Source organism: Ovis canadensis, chromosome 12 (genome assembly GCF_042477335.2).
Source record: "Ovis canadensis isolate MfBH-ARS-UI-01 breed Bighorn chromosome 12, ARS-UI_OviCan_v2, whole genome shotgun sequence".
Taxonomy (NCBI): domain Eukaryota; kingdom Metazoa; phylum Chordata; class Mammalia; order Artiodactyla; family Bovidae; genus Ovis; species Ovis canadensis.
Window position 1 is genome coordinate 88,264,827 of NC_091256.1, and position 13,747 is coordinate 88,278,573.

At 44.5% G+C, this 13,747-nt stretch overlaps 2 protein-coding genes across 2 annotated transcripts in view; both read right to left on the reverse strand.

Annotated features, from left to right (window-relative positions):
- ATP6V1G3 (ATPase H+ transporting V1 subunit G3) overlaps nucleotides 1-4,895 on the reverse strand; it is a 22,420-nt gene extending 17,525 nt beyond the window's left edge. Inside the window, exon 1 of the mRNA XM_069544343.1 lies at nucleotides 3,784-4,895. Within this exon, the coding sequence (XP_069400444.1) occupies nucleotides 3,784-3,865 (82 nt within the window). The 5' untranslated portion in view covers nucleotides 3,866-4,895. The remainder of the gene's footprint in view (nucleotides 1-3,783) is intronic.
- Nucleotides 4,773-13,476, reverse strand: LOC138415785 (histone-lysine N-methyltransferase SETMAR-like). The gene is made up of 2 exons (XM_069544342.1): nucleotides 12,705-13,476; nucleotides 4,773-5,847 (listed from the first exon to the last, which is right to left on the reverse strand). The coding sequence occupies exons 1-2, from the start codon at nucleotides 12,736-12,738 to the stop codon at nucleotides 5,519-5,521; spliced, it is 363 nt and encodes a 120-aa protein (XP_069400443.1). The 5' UTR covers nucleotides 12,739-13,476; the 3' UTR covers nucleotides 4,773-5,518.
- Nucleotides 13,477-13,747: the final 271 nt, after the last annotated feature.

Here is a 13,747-nt window from a genome sequence, read left to right on the forward strand (position 1 = left end):
AGTGATTCAGTTATACACACATATACATTTTTTAAAAAATACTCTTTTCCATTATAGTTTATTATAGGGTACTGAATATAGTTTTCTGTGCCACACAGTAGGACCTTATTGTTTATTGATAATATTGTTTGTGTATTTTATTATTGTTTTGTTTCTTCTATAAGGGAAAGCAAAGGTAACATAATTATTAAGTCTTAAGTCAGCTTGTCTTCTGTTCTGGAAAGTTTAAATGTGGTAAAGAAATTTGAATAAAAGATAAGCAGATTGTCTACACTGTTTCAGCCAGCAGGTCCTGGGCAACTTTGTTTTCTCTACAGTTGCTCTGCATTTATACCATTTTGCTATCCTTGGCCATGGTTTTTAAAATTTTATTTTTAATTAAAAATTTTTTTAAAGAATTTTATGTTTAGTTCCCTGACCAAAGATGGAACCCACGCCCCCTGCACTGGAAGTGTGGTGCCCTAACCACGCGCCAGCAGGCCAGTCCAGGCTGGGCTCCCGCAGAGGCGGGCGGAGGCGGGCCGGGCTGGCCTCGCTCGCTCTCACCCTCCTTTCCTCTCCCAGCTCCTCCACGGGGCTCTTTCTCTTTTTGTTGTTGGTGCCCACATGGCTGAGTGCTCAGGTAATCAACTTATCTTAAGAAAAGAAAATGATTTTACCTGCAGTAGAAAACCCCCAGGGACTGAGGGGTGCCTGACCCTGCCTCCCTCTCTGTCTCCCTCCCTTTCTCTCCATCTCTGTCTCTCTCTCTCCATCTCTGTCTCTCTCTCTGTGTCTCTCTCTCTCCATCTCTGTCTCTGTCTCTCTCTCCATCTCTGTCTCTCTCTCTCCATCTCTGTCTCTCTCCATCTCTGTCTCTCTCTCTCCATCTCTCTCTCTCTGTCTCCTTCTCTCTCTCTTTCTCTACATCTCTGTCTCTCTCTCTGTCTCTCTCTCCATCTCTGTCTCTCTCCATCTCTGTCTCTCTCTCTCCATCTCTGTCTGTCTCTCTCTGTCTCTCTCCATCTCTCTCTCTGTCTGTCTCTCTCTGTCTCTCTCTCCATCTCTGTCTCTCTCCATCTCTGTCTCTCTCTCTCCATCTCTGTCTGTCTCTCTCTGTCTCTCTCTCTCCATCTCTCTCTCTGTCTGTCTCTCTCTGTCTCTCTCTCTCCATCTCTGTCTCTCTCTCCATCTCTGTCTCTCTCTCTCCATCTCTGTCTCTCTCTCCATCTCTGTCTCTCTCTCTCCATCTCTGTCTCTCTCTCCATCTCTGTCTCTCTCTCTCCATCTCTGTCTCTCTCCATCTCTGTCTCTCTCTCTCCATCTCTCTCTCTCTGTCTCCCTCTCTCTCTCTTTCTCTCCATCTCTGTCTCTCTCTGTCTCCCTCCCTCCCTTTCTCTCCATCTCTGTCTCTCTCTCTCCATCTCTGTCTCTGTCTCTCTCTCATTGCAGGGCCCTGTGCCTGTCTTTAGTCAGCATATTAAAGCAGGACCCACCATACAGAAAACGAAGATCATGGCATCTGGTCCCATCACTTCATGGGAAATAGATGGGGAAACAGTGGAAACAGTGTCAGACTTTATTTTGGGGGGCTCCCAAATCACTGCAGATGGTGACTGCAGCCATGAAATTAAAAGACGCTCACTCCTTGGAAGGAAAGTTATGACCAACCTAGATAGCATATTCAAAAGCAGAGACATTACTTTGCCAACAGATGTCCGTCTAGTCAAGGCTATGGTTTTTCCAGTGGTCGTGTATGGATGTGAGAGTTGGACTGTGAAGAAAGCTGAGCACCGAAGAATTGATGCTTTTGAACTGTGGTGTTGGAGAAGACTCTTGAGAGTCCCTTGGACTGCAAGCAGATCCAATCAGTCCATTGTAAAGGAGATGAGCCCTGGGTGTTCTTTGGAAGGACTGATGCTAAAGCTGAAACTCCAGTACTTTGGCCACCTCGTATAAAGCGTTGACTCATTGGAAAAGACCCTGATGCTGGGAGGGATTGGGGGCCGGAGGAGAAGGGGACAACAGAGGGTGAGATGGCTGGATGGCATCACCGACTCGATGGACGTGAGTTTGGGTGAACTCCAGGAGATGGTGATGGACAGGGAGGCCTGGTGTGCTGCGATTCATGGGGTCGCAAAGAGTCGGACACGACTGAGCGGCTGAACTGACTGAACTGATAAACAATGGTTTTAAGACACTATCCTAATCTGCAGGGCTTAGACTCTGATTGCCGCAGGGACAGAGCGTGTAGTTAGGAGGAAGGTGATGACCCTCTCTGTGACGGATTAAGTGGCGATATGATAGGAAATGGGGGAGTGCGAAAAAGAGATCTTGGCTCAGGGAGCCTGAGAGGGTCAGAGACCTTCAGTGTTAGTTCATTCACATAAAAATCAAGTACGTCTGTACAGGGCAGACTGTGCCTGGGGACTCAGACCCCATCCAAGTCTGTCTCTACGATGTATCCTCTGTGCGACCTTGGGCAACCGGCGTGATTTCTCTAAGAGTCATGTTCCCCTTTTTGCAAAATAGGTTGGTGTGAGGAGTAAACGAGGTATGCTTTGGTCATAGTACCTGGATGAATTTTTCTAGTTTTTAAAAAATATTATGGCAAATTATGGACTCAGTTTCCACGTACATGAAGGGGAAATAATAGTAACACCTCATTCATATGGTTGTTGTGACTAGCAAAGAGAAGAGGAAGGAGATGCCGGTTTAATGAGGATATCCTACATGTAATTAAGTAGATGCATGACTGAATAGCAAGAACGTTCGCAAATGAGAATTAAATGGAAATATTTTTAAAGATGTCTCAGTGGTAAAGACTCCACCTGACAATGCAGGAGAAGCGAAAGCCCCAGAGACCCAGTGCAGGTTTGATCCCTGGGTCGGGAAGACCCCCAGGAGAGAGAAACGGCAGCCCACTGCAGTGTTCTTGCCTGGAGAATCCCATGGACAGGGGAGCCTGGTGGCCTACGGTCCATGGGGTCGCACAGAGTCAGACATGACTGAAGCAACTAAACAGCAAATGAAAAATTTTGAACATTGGAAATGAAAAGCCATCCAGAGAGGGAGGAGAATGAGCCATGAGCTGTTACGATCACAATTTTACAGGAACAGAAACCGAAGCTTACAGAAGATAAGTCACTTGCGGAAATTCACTCCCTATTAAGTAGATTCAGTCTGGAAGTCATCCTTGTTTTTTTTTCTTCTTGGCCACGCTCCAGAACTCATGAGATCTTAGTTCCCCAACCAAGGACTGGGCCCCGGGGCGGCCAGGGGGTTCCCGGTTGTCCGTCTCGGAACCATGGCACAGTTTTGAGATTCTGAGCTGTAGCGCCATGGAGGAAGCTCAGAGGCAAAGCTTAAGGCTCCGTGACTTCAGTGCCCTTAACCGTCTCCCTTAGCCCTTGACCAGTCCTACAGATCTGAGCCGAGAAGCCCATCCCCACTACAGTGATGGGACACAGACACGTGGGTGGTTTCTGGGAAGTGGCCAGCCTCTGCCAGGGAGCGTGGTGGGACCAGGATTTCATTGGCATCTCCCCCACCCCCGACATCTGTGCACACCCACCCTGCTGCACTCCCCTCATCCCGTTTTGTGACAGAAGGCGCGTGCTCAGTCGTGTCTAACTCTCTGCGACCCCGTGGACTGGAGCCCACCAGGCTCCTCTGTCCACGGGATTCTCCAGCTGAGAATACTGGAGTGGGTTGCTGTATCTTACTCCCAGGGATCTTCCCGACCCAGGGATCGAACTCTTGCCTCATGCCCCGGACATATCAGATGGGACGGAAGAGACTTACTCCTCTTGGCTTCCTCGAGCTTGTCCTTGGCCCTCTTCTCTGCCTGGAGGAGCTGGTGGATGCCTTGCGACTGGCTGGCCATGGCCGTGGCTCTAGGTCAGGCAGCTTCTGCAGCTGTGGGAAGGGGCGGCTCTGTCTGTCTTTAGAGCAATCAGCCCAGAGCTCATACTGTTGTGTCAACAGTGAGCTTCAAGCACAGCTGCTGCTCCCAAAGCGTCCTGAGGTGTGGGCTACTGGACTCCAAGGAGAGCCCAAGGGTGGAATCCAGAAAAACAAGTTAAGGCAGCTGAGGACCTAGTTTTGTCAACTTTAGCTCTTTTCTGTGAATTAAGAACACTTTTAAGGGGGTGCTGTGTTCGCTTACAAAGAATGAATAAGATATCTGTAGGGAGATCAGCGTCCCTCTCCTTCCAAGGAATATCGACTTATTTGTGGCATTTTTCTTCCAACTTAAGTTTAAACCAGATTTTCCTTTGTTCTTTGTCCCTGTGGTTCCAGTTTTAGGTCTTTCCCTTTATTTGTTTCTAATGGTTCAATTATCTGCTTGGGACAAATTCATCCTGCTTTCCCTCAGTCTCCAGCAACCACAAATCTGTTCTCTATGTCTGTTTCTATTTCATAGATAAGTTCATTGTGTCATATTTTAGATTCCATGTGGAAGGGATTACATACAGTTTGTCTTTCTCTTTCTGACTTAGTGTGATAAGCTCTAGATCTATTCATGTTGCTGCAAATGGCATGATTCCATTCTGTGTTATGGCTGAGTAATATTCCACTGTATACATATATCGCAGCTTTTTCATTCATTCCTCCGTTGATGGATTTAGGTTACTTCTAGGTCTTGGACGTTGTACATACTGCTTCTCTAAACATAGGGGTGAATGTACCTTTTGAATTATAGTTCTGTCTGGATATATGTCCAGGAGTGGGATTGTTGGACCATATGGCAACTGCATTTTGTAGTAACAACAACTTCTTTTCCTTTAAGATTTTTTTTTTCTTTTGATGTGGACCATTTTTAAAGTCTTCATTGAATTTGTTATTAGGTTGGTACAGATGTAATCATGGTTTCAGACCATGAATTTTAAATCATTCTAGCTAGGTTCAAATGCATCTTTATTAATCAAAATAGGAACCATTACAATCAACACATTTTTGCCAATGAGAAATAAGGTTGTTTATTCCTGTAGCATAAAAATCCATGCTTTGGGATTCAACAGCCTCTTGGGAAGCATTTTCTAGCTCCTGCTGGTTGTGGAAGCCATTTTCCCTGCAAAAAGTCTTCGAGATGTTTGAACAGCTGGTAGTTGGTTGGCGAGAGGTCAGGTGGATGTGGGGAATGAGGCAAAACATCTTAGTCCAATGTGCTCAACTTCTGAAGCATTGGTGGTGTGACGTGCAGCTGGGCGTTGTTGTGAACTGGGCCCTTTCTGTTGCCCAATGCCGGCTGCAGGCGTTGCAGTTTTTGGTGCATTTTATGCGTTTGGTGAGTATCCTCCTTAGCTGTAATGGTTTTCCCAGGATTCAGAAAGCTGCGGTGGGTCAGACTGGCAGCAGAGCACCTAAGACTGACCATGATCTCATATAAAACCCCAGCTTTTGTCTCACAGCCCAATCCGATCCAGAAATGGTTCATTGTTGCGTAGAATAAGAGAAGATGACGCTTCAAAATGGCAATTTTTCTGATTTGTGGTCAGCTCTTGAGACACCCACTTAGTGAGCTTTTGCACCTTTCCTATTTGCTGCCAATGCTGAATGACCGTGGGATGGTTGACGCTGAGCTCCTGGGCACCTTCTCATATGGTTGTAGGAGGATCAGCTTTGATGATCCTCTCTGTCGGTCACTATCGTCTTCCGACGGCCAGCCGCTGCGCTCCGCATCTTCAAGGCGCTCATCTCTTTTGCAAAACTCCTTGAGCCACCGCTGCACAGTCCGTTCCTTAGCAGTTCCTGGGCCAAGTGTGTTGCTGCTGATAAGAGTTGTCTCTGCTGCTTTCTGACCCATTTTGAACTTGAATAAGAAAATTGCTTGACTTCGCTTTTTGTCTAACATCATTTTATAGTCTGAAATAAATAGAAAATAAGCAACAAGTAATAGGTCATTGGCAAAAAAAAAAAAAAAAAGGCAAAGTGAGATGTGTGCATTGAAATGAAGTATAACCACAGTTATTTAAGAAAGTATTCCAATATCAAATGGCAAAGTTCAACAAGGCAAAACCATGATTACTTTTGCACCGATCTCATGCAATATAGCTTCTGTTTAATGTTTTGAGTTTTTGGCTGTGAGGCACGTGGGAACTTAGCTCTCTGACGGGGGTTCGAACCCACACCCCAAGAACTGGAAGGCTAAATCTTAATTCCTGGACCACCAAGGAAGTCCATACAGCAATGACAATTTTTGATACCTAGATGTTAAATCAGAACAGAGGAAAATCCACTCTTAGTTGCTGCTGGCACAATAATATTGTCAGGCAACTTCAAAATATCCATAGTTTGCAGTGAACATGTCAATTACAGAAAATTGTAATCAATTTCCTTTAGTATCTCACACATAATTTCAAATTTTATGACAGAACTTTGCCTTCTCTTTATTTAATTAGTAGAGGAGTCTTTTCCAGGGCCAAAAATACCCATGGGATGTTGCATGACCCTTCTTGACAAAAGATGCAAAGTGGAATGTTGGGAGAGGTGTCCACTCACACAGAAAAGGGCTTTGAGCATAACTCAAAGTAGGAAGTTAGACTGGTTCAGTCTTGTCTTCACCTGACTCTTGAAGAGTCACCTTCCTAGTAATTAGGAGGGATAGAAAAACCCACCCAAAAGTAGAGAAAAATCTCCTCTCAGCCAGGGCTCTGGGAGGAAAAAAATAACTATAGGCCTACCCATGGGAGAGTTGGAAAGTGTATTCACAGGATCTTCTGTAGAGACAAAACCACCCTGGTCTGGAGTTGACAATCTAAACTGCAAACAAATGGGAAGGTCAAGTCCAGGGGAGGTGGGCAGTGAGGAAGTGGCTGGGGCCAGGAGCCTGGGGGGAATCTGAACTGTATCATAGGAGGAGGGGCTTGTTTCGACCACTCCAAGGGCCACTTGGGCTTCCCTCGTGGCTCAGACGATAGAGAACCTGCCCACAATATGGAAGACCTGAATTCGATCCTTGGGTTCAGAAGATCCCCTGGAGAAAGGAATGGCTACTCACTCCAGCCCTCTTGCCTGGAGAACTCCATGGACAGAGGAGCCTGGCAGACTACATTCCATAGAGTCACAAAGAGTCGGACATGACTGAGCAACTAATGGTTCGCTTTTTTCGAAAGGTTACTTACTGTAACTGAGTTAAGGCCCTTTTAAAATCAAAGCTAATATTTTGAGAATAATAAAACATTGAAAATTTTAGGTAGGGAGTTTGGGATGTATATGTACACACTGTGATATTTAAAATGGGTAAGCAACAAGGTCCTGCTCTATAGCACAGGGAACTGGCTCAATGTAATGTGGCAGCCTAGATGGGAGAGGAGTTTGGGGGAGAATGGATACATGTATATAGGGCTGAGTCCCTTTGCTGTCCACTTGAAACTATCACAACATTGTCAATTGGCTATATTCCATTATAAAATCAGTTCAGTCGCTCAGTCATGTCCAACTCTTTGTGACCCCATGGACTGCAGCACACCAGGCTTCCCTGTCCATCACCAACTCCCAGAGCTTGTTTGAACTCATGTTCATTGAGTCGGTGAAACCCTCCAACCATCTCATCCTCTGTCATCAACTTCTCCTCCTGCCTTCAATCTTGACCAGCATCAGAGTCTTTTCTAATGAGTCAGTTCTTTGCATCAGGCGGCCAAAGGATTGAAACATCAGCTTCAGCATCAGTCCTTCCAATGAATATTCAGGACTGATTCCCTTTAACGTTGACTGGTTTGATCTGCTGGCAGTCCAAAGGACTCTCAAGAGTCTTCTCCAACACCACAGTTCAAAAGCATCAATTCTTCAGCACTCAGCTTTCTTTATAGTCCAACTCTCACATCCATACATGACCACTGGAAAAACCATAGCTTTGACTAGACGGACCTTTGTTGGCAAAGTAACGTCTCTGCTTTTGAATATGCTGTCTAGGTTGGTCATAGGTTTTCTTCCAAAGAGCAAGCATATTTTAATTTCATGGCTGCAGTCACCATCTGCAGTGATTTTGGAGCCCCCCAAAATAAAGTCTCTTACTGTTTCCACTGTTTCCCCATCTATTTGCCATGAAGTGATGGCAATGTCATGAGTTTTGTTTTTTGAATGTTGTGTTTTAAGCCAACTTTTTCACTCTCCTCTTTCACTTTCATCAGGAGGCTCTTTAGTTCTTCTTTGCTTTCTGCCATAAAAGTGCTGTCATCTGCATATCTGAGGTTATTGATATTTCTCCTGGAAATCTTGATTCCAGTTTGTGCTTCAGCCAGCCCAGCCTTTCTCATGATAAACTCTGCATGGAAGTTAAATAATCATGATGACAATATATAGCCTTGACATACTCCTTTCCTGATTTGAAACCAGTCTGTAGTTCCATGACCGGTTCTAACTGTTGCTTCTTAACCTACGTACAGATTTCTCAGGAGACAGGGCAGGTGGTCTGATATTCCCATCTCTCAGAATTTTCCACAGTTTGTTGTGATCCACACAGTCAGAGGCTTTGGCATGGTCAATAAAGCAGAAGGAGATTTTTTCTGGAACTCTCTTTCTTTTCCAGTCCTGCGGCCACTGCTGAGTTTTCCAAATGTGCTGGCATATTGAGTGCAGCACTTTCATAGCATCTTCTTTTAGGATTTGAAATAGCTCCACTAGAATTCCATCACCTCCGCTAGCTTTGTTTGTAGTGATGCTTTCTAAGGCCCACTTGACTTCACATTCCAGGATGTCTGGTTCTAGGTGAGTGATCACACCATCTGCATCATGAAGGTCTTTTTTGTACAGTTCTTCTGTGTATTCTTGCTACCTCTTCTTAATATCTTCTGCTTCTGTTAGGTCCATACCATTTCTGTCCTTTACTGTTCCCATCTTCGCATGAAATTCTCCCTTGGTATGTCTAATTTTCTTGAAGAGATCTCTAGTCTTTCCCATTCTATTGTTTTCCTCTCTTTCTTTGCATTGATCACTGAGAAAGGCTTTCTTATCTCTCCTTGCTATTCTTTGGAACTCTGCATTCAGATGCTTATATCTTTCCTTTTCTCCTTTGCCTTTAGCGTCTCTTCTTTTCTCAACTATTGTAAGGCCTCCTTAGACAATCGTTTTGCTTTTTGCATTTCTTTTTCTTGGGGATGGTCTTGATCACTACCTTCTATAAAATGTCATGAACCTCCATCCATAGTTCGTCAGGCACTCTGTCTATCAGATCTACTCCCTTGAATCTATTTCTCACTCCCACTGAAAAATTGTAAGGGATTCAATTTAGGTCTTACCTGAATGGTCTAGTGGTTTCCCTACTTTTTTCAATTTAAGTCTGAATTTGGCAATAAAGAGTTCATGATCTGAGCCACAGTCAGCTCCCAGTCTTGTTTTTGCTGACTGTGTAGAGATTCTCCATCTTTGGCTTCAAAGAATAGAATCGATCTGATTTTGGTGTTGACTGTCTAGTGAGATCCATGTGTAGAGTTGTCTCTTGTGTTGTTGGAAGAGGGTGTTCGCTATGACCAGTGTGTTCTCTTGGCAAAACTCTATTAGCCTTTGCCCTGTTTCATTCTGTACTCCAAGGCCAAACTTGCCTGTTACTCCAGGTATCTCTTGACTTCCTATTTTTGCATTCCAGTCCCCTATGATGAAAAGGACATCTATTTTTGGTGTTAGTTCTAGAAGGTCTTGTAGGTCTTCACAGAACCCTTCAACTTCAGCTTCTTCAGCATTAGTGGTTGGGACACAGAGTTGGATTATTGTGATATTAAATGGTTTGCCTTGGAAACGAACAGAGATCATTCTGTCATTTTTGAGATTGCACCCAAGTTCTGCATTTTGGACTTTTGCTGACTATGATGGCTACTCCATTTCTTCTAAGGGATTCTTGCCCACAAAAGTAGATATAATGGGCATCTGAATAAAATTCACCCATTCCGGTCCATTTTAGCTCACTGATTGCTAGAATGTCGATGTTCACTCTTGCCATCTCCTGTTTGACCACTGCCAGTTTACTTTGATTCATGGACCTAGTATTCCAGGTTCCTATGCAGTGTTGCTCTTTACAGCATCGGAATTTACTGCCATCACCAGGCACATCCACAACAGGGTGTTGTTTTCACTTCGGCTCTGTCTCATTCTTTGTGGAGTTTTTTCTCCGCTCTTCTCCAGTAGCATTTTGGGCCCCTACTGACCTGGGGAGGTCATCTGTCAGTGTCCTATCCTTTTGCCTTTTCACACTGTTCATGGGGTTCTCAAGGCAAGAGTACTGAAGTGGTTTGCCATTCCCTTCCCCAGTGGACCACGTTTTGTCAGAACTCTCCACCACGATCCATCCATCTCCGGCGACCTTAAAGCTATCACAGCATTGTTAATTGGCTATTTTCTATTATAAAATAAAAAGTTTAAAAAATGTTATATGTTAATAACCCAGGTTTTGAGTTTGTTTCTCAAATATTTTGTATTGTGGAGGTGTTAATCGACGAGAATCTCTTTTTCTGTTTGCTAACAAAATGCCAACAGAACTGCCTCTGATACTCCATGACTACGATGCGTATTTCCGCACACTCACCCATCAGATTCTCACAGCAGCCCTGGGAATGGGTATTGTTGTCACATGACATACCGATTTCATCAGCACAGACGGTAGAGTGTGTATAAAATAAGCAAGACCAGTCTCAGGAAACTGCGTCTCAGAAAACCTGAGGGGTAGCCCCGAGGTCAGGGGCTCCTGAGTGGAAGAACTGAGCTGATCTCAAGGTCAACCAAGTCCTTCCCTCTCCCCAACCCAAATCATCTTTCTTCTCAGAAATCTCTCTCTTTCCTTCCATATTTCTCTTTTCCTCATGAAAAAGGTGACAGGGAAAACAAGCAATATCAATTGGCTTTTCCCTCTGCATAAAACACAGTTAAAATATGGATCAAATAAAATGCTAGGTGATCAATTAGAAAAAAAAACAAAGCAAAGTGAGATTTGGCTTAACTTAGGTCTCGATTACTGAAACTTCCTCCTCAGAGATGCTTATTTTAGGCAAATACAAATCTTTAAAGATTTTTTAAAATGTGAACCATTTTTCGTTTTTATTGAATTTGCTACAATATTGCTGCTGTTGTTCTTGTCTTGGTTTTATGGCTGGGAGGCCTGTGGGATCATAGCTCCCTGAGCAGGGGTCAGACATGCATCCTCTGCTTTGGAAGGAGAAATCTTAGCCCTGGACTGCCAGGGAAACCCCTAGAATTTTTCCTGTTCAATTTATTTGGAATCATTTGTTTTCATCTTCTTGTTTATTCTATTTCTATTTTATCCTTTTCTTTTGTATTTAGAAGTTAAACCAAATAACACAATTTTCTTTGAGTGGCATGAACCATGTTTGGTTTCTGTGTTAATGTTGATGATTTTTACTTGGAACCATGTAAGCCACACAATTTACTGATACTGTTGATTGCTATTATGTATATTATATAATTTTTTAATTTATTATTATTTTGAACAATAAATTGAATATTTAAGTTATGTATTTATATACAAATTCCAAAGAGTAGGCGAGATTTGAATTCTCAGATGAGGTAGAGAAAGAACACGTATCACTCACTGTAACTTTGTGAAAAGGAAGTGTAAGAATCGGCATAGTATAGATTTAGATTTTTGTTCTTTGATTCTCTTTTCTAAATACTTTCATATTTCTTTTTCATTAGTGAAAAATGAAAAAAATTACCAAAACATAGCAAAACCTTACAGAGAAACTCTGTGCTTTTTGGAAGTATCTCACTGTTGAAGGATTGGAGTCAATGCCTCTTGGCTCTCCTCGTACTTAAATTGAGGGCATCGTAACGCTGAAAGTTTTGAATAGCTATAATTATACGTTTAGCAAACGTTTAGTCTATAATTTGTAGTTTCTCTTGCTTGAAGTTTCGTTTTTGCTCAGACTTCCTCTTCTTGTCTGTCCCATCCCCTCCCCTGCATATTTCTGCTAATTGTGTGACCCTTCCTCCTTCTGCCCATGTAGGTTTAGTCCTGGAGTCTGAACAATAGTGAAAAATAGATGGATTTCTGGTTCCCTGAAGGCCTGGAACTTCTAGGTGCTTCAAAACTGTGAACTGCGATTTTTAGGCCAAAGGCTAAGGCTTGGTCTGCAGCACAGAATGATTATTCCCGTCACTTCTTCATGACGGCTGAGCAATGGCACATGGAGCATGGATGGGTCCAGGCTGGCCGTCCTCTCTTTGTGCACCCTTTGCCAGGCGGGGAAGCTGCCCTCCCGACTCCTGTCCCCTCCTCGGACCCTCTTCTTCCTCTCCCTCTTTGACCCCACGGCTCATCAACCCTTCCACCCCACAGACATCGCTCCATGTCTTTATTCAGCCTTTCCCTTCTGGTGAATTGAGAAAGCAGTATTGATATCTACACTCCCATGTGCAAAATCGGGCTTCCCTGGTGGCTCAGCTGATAAAGAATCGGCCTGCCATGCGGGAGACCTGGGTTCAGTCCCTGGGTCGGGAAGATCCCCTGGAGGAGGGCATGGCAACCCACTCCAGTATTCTTTTCTGGAGGATCCCATGGACAGAGGAGCCTGGCGGGCTACAGTCCACGGGGTTGTGAATAGTCAGGCGTGACTGAGTGCCTAAGCACTGCACGGCACATGTGTAAACTAGATAGCTACTGGGAGGCTACTGCACGACACAAGGAGCTCAGCTCAGCGCTCTGTGATGACCTAGAGAGTGGGGGAGGGGGCGGGGAGGGAGGCTCACGAGGGAGGGGATATATGCACACTTACGGCTGATTTCCTGTTGTCCTACAGCTGATTTCATGTTGTCCTACAGCAGAAACCGACGCGATGGACATGAGTTTGAGCAAGCTCCACGAGTTGGTGATGGACAGGGAAGCCTGGCGTGCTGCACACCACGGGGTCACAAAGAGTCGGACTCGACTGAGCGACAGAAGTGACAGCAGAAACCAAGACAACGTTGTGAAGCAATTATCCTCCAATTAAAAGAGAAAAAGGCGCTTCCTTTTGCCTGGAGGAGCTTTCTTATATTTGCCTGGAAAACAAGGCCTGTGAAGCCCATTTCCAATGTCAGCTTGAAGGAACCAAACTTGTTGATCTTCCAAGACCCCAGTGATCCCTTCTCCACCTTGTAAGACTTTGCACTGACCTGTCAGAGGACATTTGTCAAGCTTCCCTTGCCCTTTTTGGCGTTTTCTCTCTCTCTCTCTATATATATATATACTTTTAATTCCCTCTCTGTATATATATATATATACTTTCTTCACATTGACACTTTTCAGCTGAAGTACAGCAAATAGCCCCATTTCCTGTGAGAAGCTTGCAGAGCTCTCACCTCTGGTCTTTGTGTGTCTTCACAGTATTTAATGGCTTCCCCATCCCCCGTGAAGCTGCCGTCTCAGGGGCACGTTCTGTAGACAATCTGATGGCTCTAGTCCAAGGAACTTGACCTGAGATTATCGCATAGTCCTCGACTGTCCCCTCGGCTCCCTGTTCTGCCGGCTCACTGCTGTCCCTGAAGTGTGTGTCTATTCAGAAGGACGGAGGAGCCAGCCCCCAACACCCCAGGCTGCTTTGAAGGAGGTGTGGCCATCTCTGGCCATCCCTCCTGGCTGAATCCCTTGAAAGCCACCCTCTACTGGAAGGACACCCCAAATCCTTTCACATCTCTGGCTTCTCCCTTTCTGTCTATTTCTCTGGTTCCTCCCATTTTCTTACAAGTTTTGGAGTTTCCCAAGTTTCAGGTTTTGGACCATTTCCTTTTTTAGTCTATATTCCCTCCCAGGATGATTTCATTCTGGCTCACAGGTCTA